This window comes from Macrobrachium rosenbergii, chromosome 54 (genome assembly GCF_040412425.1).
Source record: "Macrobrachium rosenbergii isolate ZJJX-2024 chromosome 54, ASM4041242v1, whole genome shotgun sequence".
NCBI classification, from domain to species: Eukaryota; Metazoa; Arthropoda; class Malacostraca; order Decapoda; family Palaemonidae; genus Macrobrachium; species Macrobrachium rosenbergii.
Window position 1 is genome coordinate 1,293,447 of NC_089794.1, and position 26,517 is coordinate 1,319,963.

At 43.6% G+C, this 26,517-nt stretch overlaps 1 protein-coding gene across 7 annotated transcripts in view; it reads right to left on the minus strand.

Annotated features, from left to right (window-relative positions):
* LOC136834724 (kinetochore protein Nuf2-like) overlaps window positions 1-26,517 on the minus strand; it is a 410,975-nt gene that overhangs the window by 286,565 nt on the left and 97,893 nt on the right. For all 7 annotated transcript variants that reach the window (XM_067097303.1, XM_067097308.1, XM_067097307.1 and 4 more), the window contains one exon: window positions 8,858-9,008. In XM_067097303.1, the coding sequence (XP_066953404.1) occupies window positions 8,858-9,008 (151 nt within the window). The remainder of the gene's footprint in view (window positions 1-8,857; window positions 9,009-26,517) is intronic.

Below are 26,517 nucleotides of genomic sequence, written 5' to 3' on the forward strand. Positions count from 1 at the left end.
CTTTGTATCGGCGGAAAGACAATAGTAGAATCATTTTTGGTCATAGAAGGATTAGCCTTAGGTGAAATGGTTTTGCTAGGACACCCTTCTTGCATGCGACATAACATCAACATTCTTACGGGAATTCAGGGGATTACAATAGGTGAGTCAGGTTGTTTTGTTCCATATATACACAGGAAAAAAACTTGTGAGAAACCTAAGACAGTCTGAGACATGTGTAACACAGTCATTAGAGAGTGAAGATATTCCGCAAAAATCTTTCAAAGGATTTTTGTTGGAAGATATTGAATTGCAACCGCGAGTTCCTACATTGGTTAAAGTGTTGATGAAAGAGAAAAAGTTTCCTTCTCAAGTGTGCGTTGTTGAGGGAACCGAGAAATTCAAAGACGTTGTGAGTACGGTGTCAGTAAATGAAGTTTCAGTCGCAGGCGTGACTTCAGTAGAATTAGTTAGCTATAAAGACTCAGTGAAAAAATATCACAAGGGTACTTATGTAATTGATTTTGAAGAGTTTAATGAAGAACATAAAATTAGTGAGTTTTTGTGGAGACGGGAATATGTTTCCTAACGAGGAGCAACAGTTCAAGTCAGGTTCTGCATGAACATTTGGCTAAAGTTGATTATCCTGAATATTCAGATAAAGTAGAGAAAGTGTTGAAAGAATATCTAGATATCATTGCTTTGAAGGCAGATAAATTAGGAGTTACAGATGTTTTAGAACATTCAATCCGCCTAGAAAAGGGTACCAATCCCATATATATTCCAGCATATCGAATTCCTTTTAAGATCAGAGAAGAAGTAGAAAAAGAAGTTCAGAGGTGGGAATCGGAAGGCATTATCAGGCCGTCCAATTCTCCGTTTAATTTTCCTTTGCTTGCAGTTCCTAAGAAAGACGGTAGTATCAGAGTTTGTGTAGATTTTCGTAAATTGAATGAAAAAACATGCCCAGATAGATATCCTGTAGCTTGTTTGCCTGATTTGTTTGTTGAGATCGGTGGCAAGAATATATATTCATCTATAGATCTTATGCAAGAGTTTCTACAGGTTCCCCTTAGTGAGAGTAGCCATAAATATACAGCATTTTCGGTACCAAAGGGACATTACGAGTTTAATAGGATGCCTTTTGGATTACAAGGGTCCCCAATAACATTTACTAGACTGGTTAACACAGTACTTCATGGCTTGTTAGGAAAGTCGGTGTTTGTGTACATGGACGACATTCTCATATGCACAGTGTCAGTATGTGTTTAATTTTACATAAATTGATTTGTTTTGAATAAGCCACTTTGGCAGTAATTATTCTTTTGGAACGTAATGACCCTGTTTCCTCCTCCCGACATTTCTGACTTGTTGTTTAGTTTTAATTACAATGAGCTTGTTTTATTTTCAAAGTTTTGGCTTCGATGTATTCGCGCTGTTTCTCGGACGGAAAGAGTTGTTTTCTGGACGATTATCATTGGAGAGCCTTGATCTTTGGATTATCTCTGGATTGCAATACATACCTTTCTACAACTGCTGCTTCTGTTCTCCTTTGGGAATTGATTTTCCGTCAGTTTCAGTAGAACTGCCAGGGAAACTGGTAATGTGATTGCTATTTAGGACATGTTTGATCTTGCGACGTAAAGTGATTATTTAATCAGTCTGCGCCCTTTGTCCAGTTATTTCCTTGAACCTGATTTGGAGAAAATTAAATCCTCGACCAGTGATTTGAATTTTAGCCAGTTCTTCTGTTTAAACTCAACTTAAGGGAAGCAATTTATTTTTTTATAAACATTTAGTCTGTAACAAGTTAGGTTATTCTGTCTTTTCAATTCTATTACTTTCAGGGCCCTCTCTTTAAAGGTAATGTAGTCTGTCTTAATTTGGTGTAAGGTTTTTCAGTGTTTTGATTTTTGTGTTTATTTAATGTATTTTGTAAGAGGCTCAGTGGTCATTTCTTTCTAAAAGTTTGTATTAAATATTAAGGTTTTATTTTCGGTTTTACTTTATCCTCCTTGATTCCATCTCTGTACACTCTGTTGCGGCCATTCCACCTATTGTGGACTTGGTCGTTTGTGACTTCATTTGTGTTTTAAGAGATTAGTGTATGTTTGATGGGCGTGGGCCCATAACAACAGATACAATTGAAGAACATCTAAAGGTGTTAAAAGAAGTCCAAGCGATTACAGTTCGCTGGATTAAAGGTCAAATTGGCCAATCTAGGACATGTTTTTGTGTGAATGATGAGAAAGTTAAACATTGTGAATTTTCCAGTTTTTTTCTAAAAGTTCCTTAGGTATGTAAGGTTTCTTTCAATAGCGTCTCCATTGACAGATTTGTTACGAGAAGACGTTAAGTTTGTTTGGGGTGATAGTCAACAATTAGCTTTTGAGAAGCTTAAGAACGCTTTGGTGAACCCACCAGTTTTGAAGTTTCAGATTTTAGTCAACCGTTCACCTTTTGGTGACTGACGCGAGTCAGGAAGGTATTTCCAGGTGCACCTTAGTGTTTGATGCAGAAATTTGAGGGTTTGAAATTACACCCAATTGCTTTTATAGCAGAAAGTTCAAAACGCGTGGTAGTAACGAAAGGCTGATGTCAGTTGTGGACAAGGAGGCTTTCGCAGTCGTCTCTAGCCTTGTTCATTTTAAGATGTTGTTGTTGGGAAATAAAGTTGAGATTTTTACAGATCATCAACCGTTGTTAGAGCTTTTTAATAAGCCAAATTTGTCGCCCAAGAGAGCACGGTGGTTCCTGACATTGAGAGATTTTGATGCAAACCTCAAATACATTGAAGGTAAGCATAATGTAGTTGCAGATGCATTGAGCAGATATTTTCCGGTCGAGGATGAGGAAATACACACCGAATCCTGTGTGGGAGAAGAGAGTAAATATTTGGTGTCTAATGTCTCTGATACTAGTAGTTCTGAGATATCGCATGTAGAGCACATACACGTTTCTACAGTGCATACTTCGGGGAGAAATAGTGAGTCGGCAGTCTCGGGAGAGAGTGTTGTTCGTGATAGTGAGAGTAACGCCGTGTGTTATATTACGGGTGAAAATGTCACTTGGGACATAGGCTTGCTCGAACAAAAGCAAGATGAAGATAAATTGTTGTCAGATGCTAAGGCATTTCTTAGGGGAGTTTCACCGAAGATAGGGTATAAGTTGCCTTTTTCTGGTCTAGAGTTGGAGAATAATTTATTGGTGAGGAAAGTTAAGTATAACTTGCGAAGTACTCGAAGCATGGGTGAAATTACACAAATCATTGTGCCAGAGAGTCTAGTACCACAAGTTCTAGACATTGTACATTGTAAATTTGGTTCTCCTCATTTAGGTGTACACAAGACGTATGAAAACGTCAGGTCAAAGTTCTTTTGGAAAAATATGTTTTCCGCAGTAGAAGCCTTTGTGAAGAAGTGCGCTATTTGCAATGCAAATAAGCCAGCGACGACAGTGTCGTGTCGTTTGGGTTCATATCCCGTACCACATAGGCCATTTCAGAGAGTGCATATGGATATTCTGGGTAACTTCTCAGAGTCCGCTTATGGTTATAGACATTTATTAGTAGTTGTTGATGAGTTAACTCGTTTTGTTGAGATTTTCCACTGAAATACAAATCAGCTGAGGAAGTTGCTATAGCGTTCTTTAAGGGGATAATTTGTAGATATGGTGTTCCTGAATGTCTGCTCACAGACAATGGTAGGGAATTTATTAATAAGACTTTAGACGGTCTTGCTAATTTACTGGGAATAAAGAAAGTATCTATAATCCCGTATAGACCTGAAGCAAATGGGTTATGTGAGAGGGCGAATCGGAAAGTAATCGAAGCTTTGCGCATGACGGTGGGTGGTTCCGATACACATTGGGACAGAAATTTGGATGAAGTGCGATATAGTATCAATACTATGATGAATGACACAATTAAGATATCTCCAGCAGAAGCTTTGTATGGGTACAAGTTGAAAGGACCTTTTGATTTGTTACCAGAGCGAGTACAAGGTGATGTTACGGTCACTTCGTTGATAAATACAGCGAGAGAAAGATTTGCACGTATCAGTAAAGAACTTGAACTTAGTTCACGTGCAATGGTAGAGAAAAGTAACGCGAAATCGAGGGGAGTAGCTTTTTCGATGGGTGATAGAGTGTTTGTTAAAGTGAATGTTCGGAATGATCTGAATTATAAATTAAGTCCGAAGTTCCACGGACCTTTTGAGATTGTAGAGATCAAGAAAGGGAATAGATTTGTAGTTATAGATGTAAATACTGGAGTGACAAAATTGACCCATATTTCAAAGTTAAAGAAAGTTGGGATGTAATGGAACATTTGTATATAGTCATGTAATGGAACGTTTGTATATAGTTAGAGGGATAAATGGGTTGATATTTGTATATATATGATATTTATTTTTTTTTTTTTTTTTGTCTCTTGTTCATTTTAGATGTTGAAGTTCTTAATCATTTATTTTCGAATGATTTTAGGAATTGAGACATGGGCTAATTTCATACGAGATTTGACCCGTGTGTTAGTGTGTTATGGTGTTATGATGAATTTTGTCATCTGACGCAATATGTGTGTTGTTTAGGATTTTTTTTTTTTGGGGGGGGAGGTACTTAGTATATCGGACCGAACAAGTCTGATCTTTTTTTCGGGTTGGAATATCGAATTTGAGTATTTGGATTTTTTTTTTCTCAGTTTCTTTTTAAAAATGAAGGGAGCTGTATTGTGAGTAGTTGTAGTTGTTAAGATCATGGGAGCGATTGCCATTACGTCAATTGCTATTTTGTTGAGGATTAGTCAGGTGTTGCGAAATATTTGCTAACCGGAGTAGAACTTTCATGTCTTTTACGAGATATGATACCTTTTAGTGTTTGGATAGGATTCTCGAGTATTTTTTTTTCTGTTGGATAGAGTTTTTTTTATGAGTGAGTTCCGTAGAGTTATTGTGCTTAATAGTGAGCTGACTGATTATTCCGGATACACACTTGGAATTAGTTCACATTAAGAGTGTTTGACTTTTGCATTAGTAGTTTTGTTTGGTTCAGCAACATGAAACCTTTTTGTTATTAGACCCTTTTCGAGTGTTTTTGGAGACTCAGTAGTGACATGGGATGGATTAGAGACCATGTTCGTTTTAGGAGATCAATATCAAGGTTCAGGAGTTGATTATAAGACAAGTTGTACTTTAGTTAGAGAGAAGCAGGTGTGTGACAGTAGTATTTTCCAGTTGCGAGTTGTATCTGTGGGTGGTTGTGAATTATCATTAGTTCGTGGACAGACTCCGACAGAATGTGACTTTAGACAGTTCCTGCGAGATTACCACATTGTGTCCACCAGAACCCTTACTGCCGTGTTCTGCAAAGAGTGTGCAGTTACAATGATGTGCCAGAGCAACAAGTCGACATCATTCGTGCTTCGAGGGTCCAAGCTGTTCGACTCATCCTGCAGAATCCTGTCTACGGACTTTCTCGTACTTAGCCGTGCTGTATTCAACAGTTCCGAGAAGATAATTATGCGTCATACGCATAACGAGCATTTGGTAGTGGCGGTACCTACAACCAAGGTGCCAATGACTGTTCCACCGTTGGAAGACATCGATGATCCCGTGATGTTCGAGTACCAGGAATATATTATGCCGACAGTTTTAATTGTCTTAATAGGTATTTTACTGATAATTCTTGTTGTGGGGGTAGTAAAGCTTATTCGTGTTTGTAAGATTACATGTAAAGGCTCTAAGAACACAACCCCAGTGACTTTGGAAGTGCGTCATGAGAGCAGTCCTTAAAGCTGCAGTGCAGTAGACATTGCTAATTGAGCATAGCTCTATTTTGTTATGTTTTATACATATGCTTTTGTTTTAGTTTGCCGTTAAGGAGAGCTCTATTTAAAGGACACATATATGCATTTCATAGCTTCAATGCTTTAAGATGTTATCGTGGAAAGTTCGGTGCGAGATGGTACTGATGGAAGCCGTCAGTTGCAAAATCTTTGTATTCAGCAAATAGTTTGATTCCTCAGCTCTTTGCGTGAGAAGCTCAGCAATATTGGAGATCAGGTAATCTCCGAAGCGCTATGTATGTTCGTTAGTACGTGCGTTACTTTGATCTAGTTATGCGTCTGCCCTAAAAGTTTTGATTTGATCTAGATTATGCCAAAATCTGCCCTAAAAGTGAGTTTGATCGTTCATTAACGTGATAGAACTGCAGTTGTCCAGTCATAACTTTGAAGTCGTTCCAGGCTTTGAAAATCGGCAGATAAGATGTCTGTGGACTTTGGGTTTGGATAAAAAGGACAAGCAAGTCAGTTGCAATGTCAGTCTCTTTATGTGGTAGACTGTTTTTTTTTTTTTTTTTGACATGACTTTTTAGTTATTGATTTGGGAGTATGTGAGATTTAGGGTATTTTCAGGCTATTAGCCATAATGAGACTTCTTTAATCAGAAGTGCTTTGCAGTTTAGAGTTTAGTTATCTGACTCGATAATTCATTTATTATGCATTTTAATCTTTGCTTTGTTTTATTCATTTCTTGTTGGGTTATTTGAATAATAAACCTATTTTTGTAGGAATGATTGTGTTTCTTTAAATAGTCCATTTAATTGCTTTGGTGAGAATGAGTGAGGTCAGGGTGAGAGAGAGAGAGGCTGAGAGAGAGAGAGAGAGGGGAAAAAATGCGAGTGGAATCAGGGTTGAACCTTTTTACGTCTTTTTCCTGAAGTTAGATCGCTAAGATCACGCTATGTACACTTCGAAAAAAAGTGTTGATCTGTTCCCTGTAACATATATAACTACCAGGTAAGTCAGATGTTTAAAAATAAGTTTTTGGATTTGCATATACTATACGGTACTGTACTGTACTGTATCATATAAGCACATCACAGTACAGTACCCCCCCCCATATTTGCATTCTCATGATTCACGGACTCACGCATTCGCGGGTTTCTCTGTCGAACATATCTAGCCATTATTCGCGGAAAATTCGCCCATTCGCGGTATTTTTCACTGAGAAATATTCACTAATTACTGTATTTTCGTTTAATTTTCATGAATAAATGCACTTTTTGTGATAAAACTATTAAAATACTCAGGTATAAGCATTTTTACAGGGTTTGTCTTATGTTTAAACTATCAAAATAGGCAGTTCTAAGTATTTTTAGAGGGGTTTTAAGTATTCATGGATTTTAGCTATTAGCAGGGGGGTGTGGTATGCATCCCCCGCAAATATGGGGGGTTCACTGTATATCCAAATATGCAAAAAAAACAATAACAACATGCTAATATGCATCAATCAAAACATAAACAAACGATAGAGTCAAACGGCAGGCACAAAGAGAAGAGCACATGTCTCTTTCCGTCGGCGGCCAAAAGCAAAGTGAATGTGTACTGACTGGATGGGTGGGACTCACAACCATGGTCAGCAGTTGACTACATACTACCACCTTGTTTGAAGTTAAACAGCCAGTCTCCAGCTACGCTGAAGCAATCTTCCTCATGTAAAGACCAATGGTTTGTACAGTGTATGGTGTAGGAAGAATGAACAGTTATTTGACTTTGTTCCCTGTATCTTCTATTAAAACCCTAAGTTGGTCCTATATCAGTGTTTACTGAATTATAACTGGTGGTAAGTTTAAAGTCCATTAACTGATATACAGTATAATACACAGTCCCAATTTTTTGTCTTTCATATACTTACAATGCAGTATTAGAAACAAGAGTTCATATACTCATGAAACTAACTACAATACTATGCAGCAAAGAAATTATAGTACACATAGTGCAAAAGGGAAGATGTAAAATTAGCTTCTGGCAAAGTAAATGACTATAAAATCAAATAATTCAATTTTTACTACACAAAATACACATATAAAAGATTCTGTCAATCAATACACAATATGGCACAGCATTTACCAAGGATAAACCACAGGCCCAGTAGCATTACAAAATAAGTATTCCACTTGAGAATAAATGAACAATTAAAGAATGGCTTTCATTGGAGGAGCTGCCCTTTCATGTATCCATAATAGGTATTCAAAAACCATTTACTTCAATCTGATTTATCTACTAACTGCTACATCAACATTCATCCACCCGCCAACTTTGCTCCTGTTTTCACCCATCGCTGAAGAACAGAAACTTCAGATGAAACCTCCAAGTCTAAAAATGACCCATTGGTCTCATTAAACTACAATAGAATACCAATAACAACAGTTACAATGAAACTTTCAAAGATTTAAAATATTTAGAATCATGTAAATACTGTACAGGCAATTCCCGGCTTGCAACAAGGGTTCCGTTCTTACGCCACGTCGTAAACCAAAAAATCGTCAAAAATCCTAAAAAAACCTTACTTTTAATGCTCTGGGTGTATTGGAAATGAAGCAAACTGCATTTCTATTGAGGTTTTCATCAAAAATACCTCAAAATTTTTATTATTCTGCTGTTTTGGAGCCATATTTCTTTCATCAGACGTCGTAACCCTGGAGCATGCGTCGTAAACCGGGAAATAATTTCTGATGAATATATGTGAAAAGCATCGTAACCTCGGAACGTCATAAGCCGGGGACTGCCTGTGTTAGTTATTTTACGTCAAGTACACACGTGCATTATTCATTAGAAGACCTCTTTTCATGCTAATTTCATGGATAATTTAAGAGCAATTTAAACTTGCCCATCCCATTGGCCTTTGTATTACAAGAAAATTGTGAATGGAGGTTGGAGAGAGTGGGGTGGTGTTGGTGTTGGTGAAGAATTGTGGGAAGAGAATAGGTGGTGGCGTAAGTTGCATACTTACCAAGAGTAATAATGTTTGTCTGAACCATTCATTCACTCTCCAATAAACATGCACACCTCACTAAAACTACAGTAATCATTTTCACTCACTTGGATCAAATAAATCTCCTGGAAAAAAGTCAACGTCCTTCTTAATACGTTTAAGGAAGTGACTAATGACCTTTGCTAGTATCATTATCCTCCCTGCGGAGGCATACGCCTGTGGATGCTGTCGGACACTATCGCAAACATCAAATGGGAGCTGTAAAAAAAAAAAAATATAACACCGTAATATTATAAAGTACATTACGATCATGATTTGTCATTTAAAATTATGATCAATTAAAAAATCCTTAAGAAAAAATAAAGCAACAAAAATGGACTCCAAAGTATTTTTTAAAATTTTGTAAAAATAGCAAAAAGGGATTTTGACAAAGGAAAAATCTATTTCTGGAGGAAGACCTGTGTCACCCAGTGAAATGGTTCCAATAGCACACATTTCTAGGTATAACTATTGCAAAATATACCAGAGAAAAAAGCTATCCATAATGCCAGGGTTACTACCCCTGGATCAAGCACCATAATGGTGTCGGTATGCACTAGGGGTGAGTGGACACCACTATCACAGGTCTTCATCCTATAGATCTCTCTGTTCTCAAAGTCCCAAATTTGGGTGTGCCGTACCAAGGATTGCCTCCCGCTCACCCACTAGGAGCCCCACGCGGCCGCCATCTTCATCCCAATATTAGCACCCACCAAGCTTGGTATACTACTCGGGTGGGAAAGGAAGTGCAGGGATGGGTCACTGGGTGACACAGGTCTTCCCCCAGAAATAGATTTTTCCTTTGTCAAAATCCCTTTTCTGGGCTCGACCTGTGTCACCCAGTGAAATAGTAACAGAGAATCAGCCATACAAGAGCTTGGTGGTACGCCCCAAAGATTACCTTAATGGAGCTAAATAAAACTAAGAGAAAAATTACTGTGTTTTAATACTCCCAAATTTTAAGATCAAACAACATAATCCAAACTATAAGGCACACAGTCTAAAATTATAAAATAACCAATACCAAGACACTTAAGGCTAACAAGTAGGGTTGAAAACAGGATATCCACGGTACGGGTAGGAGTCAGGCTGTGAAGCAGGCCTGACCTAAAGGCTAGAAGCAGGGCAAGCAAGCGAGGCAGGTAGGCTAGAGAATATACCAGTAGGTAAACTAGGATTACAAACAAAGAAGTTACATAAACTACTCTTGAGCTGAACCAGGAGGAACAATACTTCCTGCAGCTACTGTGGAATATTTAAGAGCCTCTAGGGACTTAAGATAGTGGCGTTTAAATACTGTTGGTGATTTCCAGCCCGTATACTTTTTAAGGTCATCAAAATTCATGTTATGAAAATAGTTAGCTGAGGTGGCCACCGCTCGAATATCATGTACCCGAGGTACTGAATCCGGGTTTGTCTGTTTAATAAAATAAAGAATTTGTTGCCTGATGGCCTTTAAGGAAATAGTACCTCCATTTTCCCTAACAAAAAGAGGGCCTGAAATTCTCTTAATTCTATTTAAATAAGCTTTTAAAGTATTGACTGGACATAAAGACAGATTCTGTGGAAGGGGAATAATCTTCCAAGGAGACCATCTATTTTGTGGATCCTCATTCTTTGCTAGAAAACTGAGATCCGGAGACAACAGAACTTCACCTGACAGGAGGAAAGCAACATGATTCGGCTCTCTAGAAAGAGCAGACAGTTCAGAAATTCTAGCTCCTGAGGCTAGACTTACTAGGAATAACGTCTTCCTTAACAGACTCAGGTATGAACATAATTCGTTATCAGTGTCTGATGCCAATTTAAGTACGTCATTTAAGTGCCAGGAAACCTTGTGTGGACGGGTTGCTGGTCTAAAACGAGCGCATGCTTTAGGAATTGACGAAAAATATGAGTCTGTAAGGTTAATATTAAAGCCATGTAAAAATATTTTTCTTAAAGCAGATTTTGTTGTAGTAATAGTACTAGTGGCCAATCCTTTCTCAAATAATGATCTGAAGAAAGAGATCGCTAGGTTCGTGGTCATTTCATGAGCTTCAGATTCCCTCAGAAATAATGCTAACTTTTTAACTGCTGAGTCATACTGTCTGAGAGTAGATTCCCTCTTATCTGATTCTATGAACAGTGCATTAAGAGGGTCAATGTTAGCGTCTTTCTGCGCTGCAAACTTCATGAAGTCCATAAAGCTAGGGCATTCAGAATTCTTGAGGAAGCTGACAGTGTCCGAGTTTGCACTACTTGTGTCAACCTTGGATTGGGGATCTGTTTGTGCCGGAGCTTCAACTCTAGCAGTAAAGGAAACCAACTGCTCTTCGGCCAGTTGGGTGCCACATGTGCTACTTGACCTTTGAATGATCTGAGTTTGTGTAAAACTTTCATCAACAGGTTTATTGGTGGAAACAGATAGATCCTTTGCCATCTGTTCCAGTCGATTGACATCGCATCTGTGGAATGAGCTAGAGGATCTAGATTGGGAGCAACGTAACACAGAAGCTTGTGGTTGCTCTCTGTGGCAAACAGGTCTACTTGGAGACCCGGTACCTGAAGACAAATCCACTCGAATGACGTCCTGTCCAAGGACCATTCCAACTCCAGCGGGGTTGTCCTGGACAGTGAACCTGCAATGACATTCCGAACACCTGCCAGGTGGGTAGCTGACAGGTGCCAAAGATGTTTCCTTGCCAGAGAGAAAATTGCAATCATTACCTGATTGATATGGCTCGACTTGGAGCCCCCTCTGTTTAGGCAATGCACCACTACTGCACTGTCCAGTACCAGTCTGATGTGAATCTGTCTGGCTGGACGCAGTTTCTTTAATGTTAGAAATACTGCCATTGCCTCTAGAATGTTGATATGGAACTGCGGAATACTGTCGACCATGTTCCCTGAACTTTCTTGTGTTGGGAGTATCCTCCCCATCTGCTTAGGGAAGCATCCGTATGGATCACTAGCGATGGAGGAGGAAATTGAAGAGGCACTGACCCTGCCAAACTCTTGACTGTCGACCATGGTCGAAGCCTCTTCCTCAATATCTGCGGAATCAAAGACAGCTTGTCTCTGTTTCTGCTGTTGGCTCGTTTCCGCCATACCCTGTTTATATCCTTCAGTCTGGCTTTTAGCAACAAGTCTGTTACTGAAGCGAACTGAAGAGAGCCTAGAACTCTTTCCTGGGTACGACGAGAGGCTCTTTTGTTTTTGAGGAACTGTCTGGTAGCTTTGGCTATTTCCTTCCTTTTGGCTGGTGGAAGTGACAGTTTGTGTGTGTTTAGGTCCCACTGGATTCCCAACCACTGAAATTGAGCCGCCGGAACTAGACGGGATTTCTTCCTGTTTATTTGGAAACCCAAGTATTCCAGGAAGTTGATTACTGTGAAAGTTGCTTTTCGACATTCCTTGACGTTGGATGCCCAAATTATCCAATCGTCCAGATATGCGGCCAGCATAATCCCTTTGGCCCGTAGCTCTTGGACTACTGTCTCTGCCAGTTTGGTAAAGATTCTGGGCGCTATGTTGAGCCCGAATGGCATGACTCTGAACGAATATGCTTGTTTTCCTAGTCTGAACCCTACGTAAGGAGAGAAGTTTCTCGCAACCGGGACGTGATAATATGCATCTGAAAGATCTGTAGAGGTGGTGACGGCCCCACGGGGAAGTAGGGTCCGTACCTGCGAGATTGTAAGCATGCGAAACTTGTCGCATTGAATGTATAAGTTGAGACGAGACAGGTCTAGAATTACTCTTTGCTTGTCTGAGTCTTTCTTTGGGACACTGAACAGACGGCCTTGAAATTTCAAGCGTCTGACTTTCTTTACTGCCTTCTTTTGCAGAAGTTCTTTTGCAAAGTCCAGTAAGTCTTTGGATGGGTGTTGATGGAATCTGACTGGTGGAGGAGGCCCCTTGCTCCAGCTCCATCCCAGACCTTTGGAGATTATGCTGTGGGCCCATGGGCTGAAGGTCCAATGGTCTCGGAAGAGGTATAATCTCCCGCCTACCTGTGGGGTCTCATTGATTGGGAGAGGCCTTACTTCCTCTGCCTCCACGGCCTCCTCTTCCACGTGAGAGAGGTCTGGATGCTGCTCTACCTCTGTAGGCAGCTCTAGCCCTGCTTCCCCTCGCATGCCTATTGTAGCCTCGAAACGCCCCTTGGCTTTCAAACGAGGTGTTGAAAGCTGGGGACGTCACGAAGGCTGGCGGAGCAGAAGCTTGCTGAGCCGGCTGCATCAGTACGAACTGCTGTTGAGGTTGTGACTTGGATGTAGAAGGTTGGCCGATCTGTGAGACCGGTACCGCCTGAAGCACTGTTTGAGCCTGAGGTTTCTTATAGCCCTGGAATCTCCTGAACCTTTTCCTTTCCTTAGGTTGAGGTCCGGAGGTCTCAGAGAACTTCCTTTTGAAAGGAAGGCCCCAGCGAGAGCAAAGACTCTGGTTCGCTCTAGTTGCCTCTGCCATAACATTATTGACCTCAACCTCTGGGAAGAGGCTAGGTCCCCAGATAGAGCTCTTCATGAGTCTATTGGGCTCATGCCTGATGGTGGCGTCTGCAAAGATGTGTTTCCGGCAGTTCTGTCTCGCAACCACAAAGTCATAAAGGTCCAATTGGAAGGACGCCAATAACGACTTCGTGAGGACCTGAAACAGAGGTTCTTCATTATAAGCTAATGCCATTACCTCTGAGATGGTGACGGAATGCAGGGAGCGACTCAACCTGCACTTAGCCTCAAACTCCGCCTTGAGCAGAGCCTCCGGAATCCTGGGAAGTTGCTCGCTGAACAGGGTGGAGGCACACTCGGGATCGAGTTTCCCCACCGTGAAAGTTGCTGGAGCTCCCAACCATCACTCCAAATCTCCGGGGAAGAGAAGGGAGGTAGGATCTGTCTCCTGGAGCTGAGGCATAGGCTTGCCATCTATCCCAGCTTGGAGGGTCAGCTCTGCGATCTTAGTAGTGCAGGGGGTAGGGATGGCGTCACCTATGGAGAACATCGTAAAACTTCCCTTAAAGGGAGTAAGTTTCGTGTTCTCGCACTCCCAGTCGGTGAGAGCGCGCATCAGGGTGGATTGAGCTTGGTCCCTGGGAAAAATGGCTGTCTCCTTAGGGACCTTATCAGACCTAATCCAGGCTTCCTCAGTTAACCTGGCAAAGCCTGGATAGGGAGGCACTAGGTCGGCTGGAAAGAACTCCAGTTCTTCCAGACGACGAGTGCCCAAACCCTCAATGGTCAGTGTGCCATTATGCAGGGGAGCATGCAGGGCCAGCCACCATGGGTTTCCCTTATCAAAGGGGGGCAGTCTGGAGGCATCCGGGACATGTAATTGTTGTGCTGCTCCGGATTGGATGAATCCGGAGAGCAAGCTTTCCTGGGCCTGCACCTTTTGTGCCAATGACAGCACTGACTCTCCGGTGGTCTGCAAGCTTGTGACAAGCTGAGTCGAAAGATCTTGTAGCCTAGCTTCTACCTTGGAGTCGATCCTCTGCATCAGCAGTTCGACAAAGGCCTCAGAGTCAAAGCTAGGCTGTGGGGGCTTAGCCTTTAAATCTCTGGACCTCGACCCCTTAGAAGAGGGAGTAGCCTTACTTAAGGACGTCACCGGTTTGGGAGCCAGTGGCGACCTAGAGGGAGCTGGCGGATTAGACCTTTGAGGTCTAGAGGACTTAGATAAATCCTTCTTCTTCAGAGATTTCACCTTGGGCATAACAGACCGAGATCTGTCCCTAAGGTTAGCTGACTTCGGAAATCCCTGGAAGGAAGAGGAAGAAGAAGAAGGTGAACTAAATAGGGTTCTATTTAAACTAACCTCACCTGCCTCACTTACCACCCTACCTTCTACCTGTTGGTCATCCACACTCATGGGTTCCAGGTGTATGTTGATAGCCGCCACCTCTCCGCACAGGTTGTCGTCTTGGGAGGGTTGCGTCTCTTGCCTGATCTCGATGAGTGGGGCCCAACTCCCTCGGTACTGCGGCGGAGATCCGGGCACCTGGATAGAGGAGACTGCAAATCTCCTCCGACAGCACGTAGGGGTTGCCAGACGCAATGTTCCTCCCAAATCCGCCGACCCAGGTCTTCAGGGTCGACAGCGAAGAGGCACGGATTGCTGGGTTGGACTGGAAGAGAAGGTAGGACTTACTGAAAATATTCTCCCAATTTTCGTATATATCCATATGAGCCATCAATATCAAAAAGAAGACTAAAGGTTAGCAGTCTCCTATCACTTACCGACTCATCAGACACTAGCTCGTAAAGAGCGTAGCAAATTTCACAGCCGTCCGGGTGCCAAACGGTCAGGTCTCCAACATGCACCACACAGCTGGAGTGCGAGTGGCACACCTCATGTCCGCAGGGCTGCTGGAGAACGGCCGAGCACCCTGGCTCCTCGCAACGTACCATCTGTAAGTGGAATGATGGTACATGAGTATCATTAAGGCAAGACCCGCCGGACTAAGTCTGGCGGTCACAGTTTACCTTAAAATAGATTATGGATGATAATACATGTGAATCAACAGGGCAAAACCCGCCAGAACTGAGTCCGGCAGCAAAAGTCTAAAAACATAGATTATACTACCGAATGGTTAACTACTGTATATGTTATAAACAGGTAATCTATGATACTCCGCTGTGATTAGTCACTGAAATCTCATTGTGTCACATAATATGGAATCGGCGTAATAGGGGCGGAGTAGGGGGTTCTCATATAGCCCCTTCTCAAACGCCCAGGGCGGAAACCATATAATGGAAACCGCCAAACAACCGTGAACCATATCCACCGGAGTGGTTAACAGGACAAAAACAACGAGAGATCCGACTAGCCCGGCGGAGACGTGAATTCTAACATATCGTAACTGTTATTATGCATCCACGGGACAATGTTCGACGCTCCAGCTACTAACTACTAAAAGCAATTAGAAGCGAGCTAACGAAACACCGCCCGTAGGGGGAAGGTAGGTGAGTGGCGGAAACCCGGCGAATGGCGACCGGTCAGGTGGGTAGCCCCCTCCGGAAGCCGACTATAACCTCCTTACGGGGGTGCCGAACGCAAGTGAACGGCTTTCCTCTTACGAGGATGTCGCTCAGGCAATTGTCGCCAAATTCTAATCGTCAAGGTAAAAAAAAAGGGGGGGGGGAATAGGCTACATACACGAAAATTACAGAGTTAACTGATCCTAGCCTACCCTCCAAAAAACCAAAGCTTCTTGGCCTGGTCAGGAAGTCCAGGATTAATGCCACTGGTGTGGGGAGAGAAGGACCTACGTCCTAACTCAGCCACACGACCCAAAACCGAGATAGCTTGGTCAGGTGGCAAAATAAGAAGTGAGGAACCCTCTCACTAATCTAACCTTACCTTCCAAAACCTAACGGCCTGGCCAGGTGGGCTAAATGTGAATGAGGAACTCGCTCACTAGCCTAACCTCACCCTTCAAAAACCTAACGGCCTGGTCAGGTGGGCTAAGTGGTCGGGAGAGCTAGGTAGCCTGAACATCGTGTAAGAGCACTGTCATGCCTAGCCTCGGTAGGTTAGGCTAGTTAACAACCTTAAATTAGAATTAAAACTACCTAGTATATGAACAACAAAAATATATCTTAAGTCAACCATTCGTGATGTGGGTTAGCCTAAAGATTACACATATAAAATACATTTCTGAGTCCAGTCCCGTGTCAGCCGGTGAAATTCCATTACAGCACGAATTTCTAGGTATAACAATGCTAGATATACCAGAGAAAAAGAGCTTTCAGGAAAGCTGGGGTTACTACCCCCAGTCGAGCGTCTTCTAGGAAGACGTCGGTATAATGAAGGGTGAGTGAAATACCACTACCACGGAAATATACTCGAAAGATCTCTCCTTATCAAAACCCCCGTAAAAGAGCGGTGAGCCGTTACAGCCCCCACACTCAACACCCGCCAGGACGGCGACACCAGCGCCACCTACTTCATTCCATTTTCTAGCACGTGATAAATTCGTTTCTTTTGTGTGCTCGTCCCCTTTTTTGGATTGTTTTCATCATCTACAATGGCATCGAGCACCTTTTCCATCTCTAAGTTAAGTACCATCTTCTTGTGGGGTTTTTGATCTATTTTATTGGCTGTTTTGGTCTCGTGTTTTCATAAATATTGAGATCTTCTTATGACGCCACGGCGTCCCCCGTCAACCATGTCGACCATGAGGCAACTCCTTCTGTTCTTTTGGTTGGAGTTGTCTCCTCGTCGTTATAGAAAGGTTTTAACCCCTTGAATTCCTTCCTGGTGGTTCCTTGCGGTGGCTCCCCTCCCTTTTTAGTTTTTGTTTTGCATTATCGGCCTATCGGCCTTTATTAGGGTGATGCCCCGTCCAAGTACCCCAGGTTGGGTTCATTTTTCATTTTGGTCTCAGTAGGCTATTATTTTATTCTTGAAGATGGTGCTCTTCTTTTATTTTTAATATATTTATTTATTTTTGTTTATTGTTTTTTGGTTGTGTGGTTTACCTCTGGTGGGCCTCTCCCCCGAGGTAGGCTACGCTCCCTATGAGCTTAATTTGATTTTGATTGTTTATGTGTGATGGTATTTTGTAGTGTAAGCTCCATCCCCTTGCCCTGGGTGCGGAGATCAGGTTGAGGGAGTTTTGGTTGCTGTTTCCTCCGGGGTCGTTTTACGGTGGATAGAGTGAGCCCCTTAGTTCTCTTCCTCCATTTGGGGGAATCGAGTTCTTTGGATGTGTTTCCTCTAGGCTAGTCGCCTCCTTACCCCCTTCTCGATCCCGGTTGGCTCTCGGCACAAAATTTCTCTCCCTGCTGATTCCTCCTCCCCTTTTACACTCCTTACTCTTTCCTAACCTATACTAGGTTAGGCCCATATTAGGCTTCGCCTAGCAAGGAGTTGGGCTTCGGGTTGTGTAGCTCCCTGGAGTAGGCTACCCTTCCAAGTTCTTTTGGAGGGAAGGATGCAGTTGAGCGGGTGACATGTTTCTCCCTGTCTCCTGTCCCCTTCCGGGTAGCCTACTCCTCTCCACTACCCCCCCCCCCCTCAGCCTTGCGACTCGTGCGGGTGACGCTAGATGGCGTTTTCTCCGAGTTCAGGGACTCCTCCTATTGGTAGAGGGATTCGCTCCCTCCCATACCGTCCCCAGCTTCGCTGTGGTGGGGTGGGTGGTTTGTTTGCTCGAACGTGTTCGAATCACTTTCTCATACCTCTCATCTCCCCATCGGGCTACGAAGTTAGGGTGAAATGTGTGGCTCCGCCTTATGTTATGAACATAGAGCACTTTACCCGTTTTGTTTCTCCGGCGGGGAGGTAAGGGTGGGAAGTTTCTATATCACGTAAGCGAAGCGGACCCCTCCGGTCTCCGGAGTAATTACCATCACTTGTTATTTTTATTATTATTATTATTTTGTTTTTAATCTTAGATAAATCTGTTTATCCATATATACGTGAGTCCGGTCCTACACCCGGGGGCTCCGCCGTTATTTTTCTGGCAGCCCTTATGGTTAGTTCCTGGTTTCTCGTTCCTTCATTCCCCGGAGTCCTCCGGGGTCTGAACCCTTACCTTCCACTCTGTGCATTTAAAGCTTATTGGCCCAGTTTATAATAAGGGAGTTCTTCTCCGCCGGAGTATTCCGGTTGTAGTTGAGTTTCCCGGCCTTGCCGGCTTTAGATTGCTTAGAGTGTGAGGTTCATGTACTTTTATATTTACAGACTGTTCGCTGTGAGGAGCCGGGGTGTACCGCCTCCCTTCAACAACCCTACGGGCACGTGGTATGCGGACCCACGCTGGTTGTGCGGTCCGGCTTGACGACCTGGTTGTTTGGCACCCCGATGGTTGTGAGGTTTGCTTTGCTCTCTGCTCAACCATCCAGGATGAGTCGGTAAGTGACAGTCTTCCTTCCCCCGGTTCATGCTCCTCATGTTGTATATTGTTTATATTCCCGGTCTGACTTTTCGTTCCTAACTAACTGCTGGTTTCCTTGCAGGCGGACGAAGCTTCAAGAAGTCTGCCTTGGAATCCCTCCGGGCCTGGGTGGCTGGGTTGGCAGGAATGTTCCGTCCGGGAAGCCCTACGTCCTCGACGCCAGGTTGAGGACTTGCTTTACCCGGCGCACGGGTGGCGGCTGCAGTGCCTGAAGAACTTGCCACCCCAATCATCCAACAAATCCGGGATGCGACCCAGCCACCTCAAGTGGATATCATGTACGCCAAGTCTCGGAGGATGTTGCCGCCTAAATCTCGACCTGGAACCAATGAATACGGAGCAGGACCAGGTGGTAAGTGGTGAGGTAAGTGAGGATGTTGGGGCGGGCCCCCCTTTGTTTGACTCCCCTGCTTCATCAGTGTCTTCTTTTGCAGGATTTGTGAAGTCTTCCTCCTTGGGTGATAGAGCTCCGTCTGCTATCCCCAAGTTGAAGACTTCATGGAAGGCGAAGGGCTACAAGTCCTCGACTTCCAAGAAGGCATCGCCCTTCCCCCCGTCGAAGGATAAGGTTTCAGGACCGGTAGCCTCCGGGAGCAAATCTAGTTCCTCCGGCAAAGGCGCGAGTAAGAGGGCTGCAAAACCAAGCCCTCCTCGCCAACCTTCTTTTGATGCACAAGCCCTTGCCACTGAACTTTACAAAAAGTTTACGGAGGACCTAGATTCTAGGTTTGAAAAAATCTCTGATAAGTTTGCCAATTATGACAACATACTGGCAGGTTTGGCTCGCCAACCTCCGGCAGAACCACAGTATTCTATCCCGACACTGCGGACCTCCCCTGCCGTTCGATGTCGGTAACCCTTGGCGCTTCGCACTCCGGGCCATCCAACATGATGGCAAACTTACAGTGGAGGGTCTGGGCACGAGACGGTTGGAGGAATTGGAGTTCTTCCCCCCCGATCTCTTGCCCCCTTATCCAGGCTTCGTGAGGCTCACAGAAGAAGCCTGGATTCGGTCAGACAAGGTTCCTAGGGAGACTGTCATCATCCCTAGGGACCAGGCTCAGTCGGCTCTCCTGCGCACTCTGACGGAGTGGCAGGCAGTAAACACGAAATTGACCCCTTTCAAGGGCAATTTTACGATGTTCACCCTGGGAGAAGACCTTCCCACTCCTTGCATGGACAAAGTTGCTCTGGCTACGGCCCGAGCATGCTTTGAAGGTAATCCCTTACCACAATTAAGGGAAACAGATCCTACTTCCCTGGTATTCCCAGGAAGTAATGAGTTCACCGTCGGGAAGCTGGACCCCCTCTGCGCTTCCACGCAGTTTAGTGAACAGCTCCCTAAGCTGCCGGAATCTTTATTGAAGGCGGAGTTTGAGGCCCAGACTAAGTTAGCCCGGTCCTTGAGCTCCGGCTGTCTTACAGAGGCTACTGCCGTCTCCGGCTCAGACAGAACCCTTTTTCCAGGTTCTAGCTAAGTCCTTCCTGGCAAGCTTCCAGTCGGACTTGCATGAGTTCATCATGGCCAGACTGGAGTGCAGGAAATTCATCTTTGCTGATGCTACTATCCGCCACGAGCCTAACAAGCTCGTTAAAAGCTCGATCTGGGGACCTAACCTCTTCCCTGAAGACGAGGTTACATCCGTTATGTCTGAGGCTACACGGGCCAATCAGAGTCTGCGCTCTCGCTGGGGCATTCCCACTTATAAGCGCAAGACCCCAGAATCGGCCGGCCCCCAGACGAGAGGAGGCAAACGCTTCAGGAGGCATAAGAGGCCCCATCAGGCGGTAGTCCAAGCCGTCCCGGTCTCGGCAGTGGCCCAACCATCTACCTCTAAGGCCCACCCCCAACAGTACGTGTTGGTCCAACCAGCGGCGCCCTCTTATGTGTCCTCACCAGCATACAACCCTACATATGAGGGCCGTGGGTTTTTTCACGGCCTCAATAGGGTTGCAAGGGGAGGAAGGGGCAAGGTCCCCCACAGAGGAAGGTCTAACACCACCCCAAGAGGAAGACCTGGACGTGGTAGAGGGAATAAACCCGCTCCCTCCCACTGAGAGAACACAGGTAGGCGGTCGCCTGTATTGGTTCAGGGACCAATGGACCTTCAGCCCTTGGGCACACAGCATTGTGTCCAAGGGACTGGGGTGGAGCTGGATCAAGAACCCTCCCCCTCTAACCAGATTTTACCAGCCACCCACATCAATCCTACAGGATTACGTAACAGAATTGCTCAACAAACGAGCAATAAAGAAAGCAAGGCACCTAAAGTTTCAAGGCAGGCTATTCACTGTTCCCAAAAAAGACTCCGATCAGCAAAGAGTGATCCTGGATCTGTCGCGTCTAAATCTCTACATAAAATGCGACAAGTTTCGCATGCTTACGGTAGCTCAGGTACGGACTCTACTTCCGCGTGGGGCCGTCACCACCTCTATCGATCTTTCAGACGCTTATTATCACGTCCCGATTGCGCGGAACTTCTCTCAGTTCCTCGGTTTCAGACTCGGGAATCAAGCCTACTCCTTCAGGGTCATGCCCTTCGGTCTGAACATTGCACCCAGGGTATTCACCAAGCTGGCGGACACGGTAGTACAGCAGCTCCGGTCCCAAGGAATTTCCCTAGCAGCGTACCTAGACGATTGGATAATCTGGGCACCAACTGTTCCGGAGTGTCAGGAAGCCACGTCCATAGTCATCAATTTCCTAGAGTCACTGGGTTTTCAGTGGCTGGGTCTCCAGTGGGATCTGTCCTCCCACACGTTATCTCTCCCGCCTCCCAAGAGGAAAGAGATAGCATCTCTCACCAAGAGGTTTCTCAAAAATCCATCGGCATCCCGTCGATCCCAAGAAAGAGTCCTCGGGTCTCTTCAATTTGCCTCAGTGACAGACCTGCTCTTGAAAGCCAAATTAAAAGACATAAACAGAGTGTGGCGGAGTCGAGCAAATGCCAAGCTCAGGGACAAGGTCTCCTCTATCCCTCGAATCTTAAAGACAAGACTGCGGCCTTGGACCACAGTCAAGGGCCTGTCCAAAACAGTTCCGCTTCAATTTCCCCCTCCGGCACTAGTTATCCACACAGACGCTTCTCTAAGCGGCTGGGGGGGATATTCACCAAAACAGAAAGTACAAGGAACGTGGTCCACAATGTTTCAGCAGTTCCATATAAATACCCTGGAAGCTATGGCGGTCTTTCTAACTCTGAAGAAAATCCGCCCTCCCAACCGGATTCATATCAGGTTGGTGTTAGACAGCGCAGTGGTAGTTCATTGCATCAACAGGGGCGGCTCCAAATCAGGTCGAGTAAACCAAGTAATGGTAGCTATCTTCTCCCTGGCGAACAAGCACGGTTGGCACCTGTCAGCCACCCACCTAGCGGGAGTCCGGAACGTGGTGGCGGATTCCCTGTCCAGGACTACCCCGTTGGAGACGGAGTGGTCCCTGGATGCGGAATCTTTCAAATGGATTTGCCACCGGGTTCCGGGCCTCCAAGTGGATCTGTTACTTGCGGAGAGCAACTTCAAGCTCCCCTGTTACGTGGCCCCCAACCTGGACCCTCAGGCGTTCGCCACAGACGCAATGACAGTAGATTGGAACAATTGGGAGAAGATTTATCTGTTCCCTCCAATAAATTTACTGCTGAAAGTATTACACAAACTCAGGACATTCAAGGGTCAACCAGCCCTAGTAGCCCCTACTGGCCGAAGAGCAATTGGTTCCCTCTCCTTCAGGAACTGGGATTACGGAGTCTTGATTCCCAAGCCCATTCTGACCCAGACAGTACAAACCAAGACTGTGTCAGCTTCCTCAAGGATTCAGAATGCCCTAGTTTTATGGACTTTATAAAGTTCGCAGCCCAAAAGGAGCGAACATTGACCCTGTCAACACTCTGTTTTTAGAATCAGATAAAAGAGATTCTACTCTTAGACAGTATGACTCAGCAGTCAAAAAAATTAGCCTCCTTCCTGAAAGCATCTGAAGCCAAAATCATGACGACTAATTTAGGAGTTTCCTTCTTTAGGTCACTGTTTGAGAAAGGCCTGGCTCCGCCACTATTACCACAGTCAAGTCGGCATTGAAGAAAGTATTTCTTTACGGCTTTAAAATCGACCTTACAGATTCCTATTTTTCATCCATCCCCAGAGCATGCGCTCGTCTGAGACCAGTATCACGTCCACATTCGGTTACTTGGTTTCTCAATGACGTCCTTAAGTTAGCATCAGAGTTGGATAACTTCCATTGCTCTTATCAGGATCTGTTAAGGAAGACTTTATTTTTGATTAGCTTGGCTTCAGGTGCTAGAATCTCAGAGCTGTCGGCTCTCACTAGAGGTGATAGTTTTGTTAACTTCCTCCCATCTGGAGAGGTCCTCCTTTCCCCTGACCCTAGATTTTTAGCTAAGAACAAGACCCACAGGACAGGTGGTCTCCTTGGAAGGTGGTGCTCTTCCTCAAGACCAATCTTTATGTCCAGTTTATACACTTAAATCTTACCTCTTAAGAACTCCACAGAGTAAGTCGGATCCTCTTTTTATCAGGAGAAAGGTGGTACTCTTTCTCTGAACAGCTATAAGGCAACAAATTCTGTATTTCATTAAACAAGCCAACCCAGACTCAGTTCCTAAAGTTCATGATATTCGAGCAGTTGCTACTTCTATTAATTACTTTCATAATATGGACTTTTCAGAGTTATCAAAATATACGGGTTGGAAATCACCTCTAGTGTTTAAACACCACTATTTAAAATCGCTCGAAGCCCTGAAATATTCTACAATAGCAGTGGGAAGTGTCATCTCCCCACCTTAAATAATCATTTCCTTATCCTTTCCTTTTCCCCCCGCCCGCCTGCCTCATTTACTTCTCTGCTTATTCTCCTGGTTGTTTATGCCTCACTGCCTAGCCCCTCATATTGATGTATCTTGTATCTACTGATGGAAAAGTGTAATCTGACTAGCCATAATTGTTTTAAACTTGGGTACTGGACGGTTTTTATTTGGCTCCACGTACCAAAGATATTTGTATGTGTTAATTTTCATTAGTCTTGTCTCTTACGTGTTTAGCCTAAGTTTACGTGTATAGTATTAAGGTTGTACTTGCTTGTTCTGTGCACATTTCATGTTTCACTACCTTTAAGTAATTTTAAGATTTTTGAGGTTTTTTCCCCATCATACCGGGGACCTCCCCTTGTTTTATAGTGCTAAGTTTTTTGATGTGCCTTAGATTTAAGATACCTTACTTTTAAGTATTCTTGCTTCATGAAAGAGATTGCTTGATTAAAATTATTTTCGTTACAATTTTGCATTTTCTTCAGATTACCCCCCTTTTTTCCCAGTAGTAGCAGTCTTGGCATGATTCTCTATCACTATTTCACCGGCTGACACGGGACTGGACTCAGAAAAGGGATTTTGACAAAGGAAAAATCTATTTCTGAGGAAGGTCCCGTGTCACCCGGTGACCCTCCCTAACTGACCTAGTACTCCCCCCCCTACTTGCACATGCCAAGTCTGGGGTTAGTGCTAGCATGGAATGAAGTAGGTGGCGCTGGTGTCGCCGTCCTGGCGGGTGTTGAGTGTGGGGGCTGTAACGGCTCACCGCTCTTTTACGGGGGTTTTGATAAGGAGAGATCTTTCGAGTATATTTCCGTGGTAGTGGTATTTCACTCATCCTTCATTATACCGACGTCTTCCTAGAAGACGCTCGACTGGGGGTAGTAACCCCAGCTTTCCTGAAAGCTCTTTTTCTCTGGTATATCTAGCATTGTTATACCTAGAAATTCGTGCTGTAATGGAATTTCACCGGGTGACACGGGACCTTCCTCAGAAATAGATTTTTCCTCTGTCAAAATCCCTTATATAAATACATAATTGACTCGGTGGCAGAGAAGGTCCAGAAAACATGGGTTATATGGGTAACGTTAGATACCAAGATGGCCTACCCCTGACACCGAATCACATGCATAAATTAATCCAGGAATGGACATGTCATCCATCCTTGTACATATCAGCTATCATCATGATAAAATAAATCACACCATCGAGAAGGTACCAGCTCGCTGGTGGAGAAAGGAGACCGATAAAAAGACTCAAATTCTATTATCAGAAAAGGTTGAGCCTAGTTCGGCCATGATAGCAGGTTCCTCATCTCCTACCAGTGACGTGGTAAATTCTCCAATTAAGCTCCAAACTGAATGGAGTATAGATAAAAACTAGGAGAATTCGTTCTGATAATGGAAAAGTTGAGATTGAAGGTCGAAAACGGGAAAGCGGCACACACAGCCCACGCTCGGCTGCATAACAGAACTATTTACACTGGTAAACAATATTTACGTATAATTCATAAGTACAATGCCTCTTGCATTAAACAAACCAACCAGAAATAGTACTCAACTTAGATGGTGGAAAATTCTCAGTGGAGGACATGATGAGCTGCAAAAAACAGAACACAATCACAAAAGCAAAATGTTTACGTGTTCGCGTGCTTGTGCTAAAATTGGAATGAAGATGGCGGCCGCGTGGGGCTCCTAGTGGGTGAGCGGGAGGCAATCCTTGGTACGGCACACCCAAATTTGGGACTTTGAGAATAGAGAGATCTATAGGATGAAGACCTGTGATAGTGGTGTCCACTCACCCCTAGTGCATACCGACACCATTATGGTGCTCGATCCGAGGGTAGTAACCCCGGCATTATGGATAGCTTTTTTCTCTGGTATATTTAGCAATAGTTATACCTAGAAATGTGTGCTATTGGAACCATTTCACTGGGTGACACAGGTCGAGCCGAGCCCAGAAATTTAGTTTTTCGATATATCTGGTTACATGAGCCTATTTGTGGTCAGCACTCCAAGATGCACACTGTATCATTATGCTCAAGAAGAAGAAGAAGAATGGACTTAAATCTTCAACAAATCTTGTCCTCTTCAATGCAGTCTATGTCAGGTATCTTTAAAGAATATCCTAACGAATATTTACAATCCTCCTCCATTACAAAATATTCACTTAACCCTTAAACGCCGAGCCTCTATTTACAAAAACGTCTCCCGTATGCTAGGCGGCGTTCGGTGAGTTAGCGCCGAAGCGGAAAAAAATTTTTTTTTTCAAAAAATCACAGCTCCTTTTTTTTTGTCATTGCCTGAAGTTTAGTATGCAACCATCAGAAATAAAAAAAAATATCATTATCATATATAAATATTGGAATATATGACAGTGAAAAAAAAAAAAACTCATATAATTGTATACAAATCGCTGTAAGCACAACGGTTAAAGCTAATGAGTTAATTTTTTTAGTTGTATTGTACACTAAATTGCGATAATTTTGGTATATAACAAATTGTAAAACGATCAAAGCAACACAGAAAAATATTATCACAAAATGATGCATGAATTAATGTAACGCGTGGGCGTAAAAAAATTTTTTCAAAAATTCACCATAAATCAAATATTGTGCTAGAGACTTCCCGTTTGTTGAAAAAAGATGCTAATTGATTGAATATTACTAGACTGTAAGTGTTTTAGCTTACAATTGCAGTTTTCGACCATTTTGGTCGAGTTAAAGTTGACCGAAAGTCGAATTTTTTCTATTTATCGAGATTTATATGAAAATATTTCAAAACTGATAAAAGCTACAACCATGAGTTATTTTCTGTTGTATTGTACATGAAATTGCGCCCATTTTCATATATAAAACTTTATGTAACGACTAACATAAAACGGTGCAAATATTACGACAACGAGACGAAAGAATTTCTGAGATGTTCGGCCGAGTTACAGCGCGAGACGTAAGGAAAATGTTTTTTAAAAAATTCACCATAAATCGAAATATTGTGCTAGAGACTTCCAATTTATTGCAAAA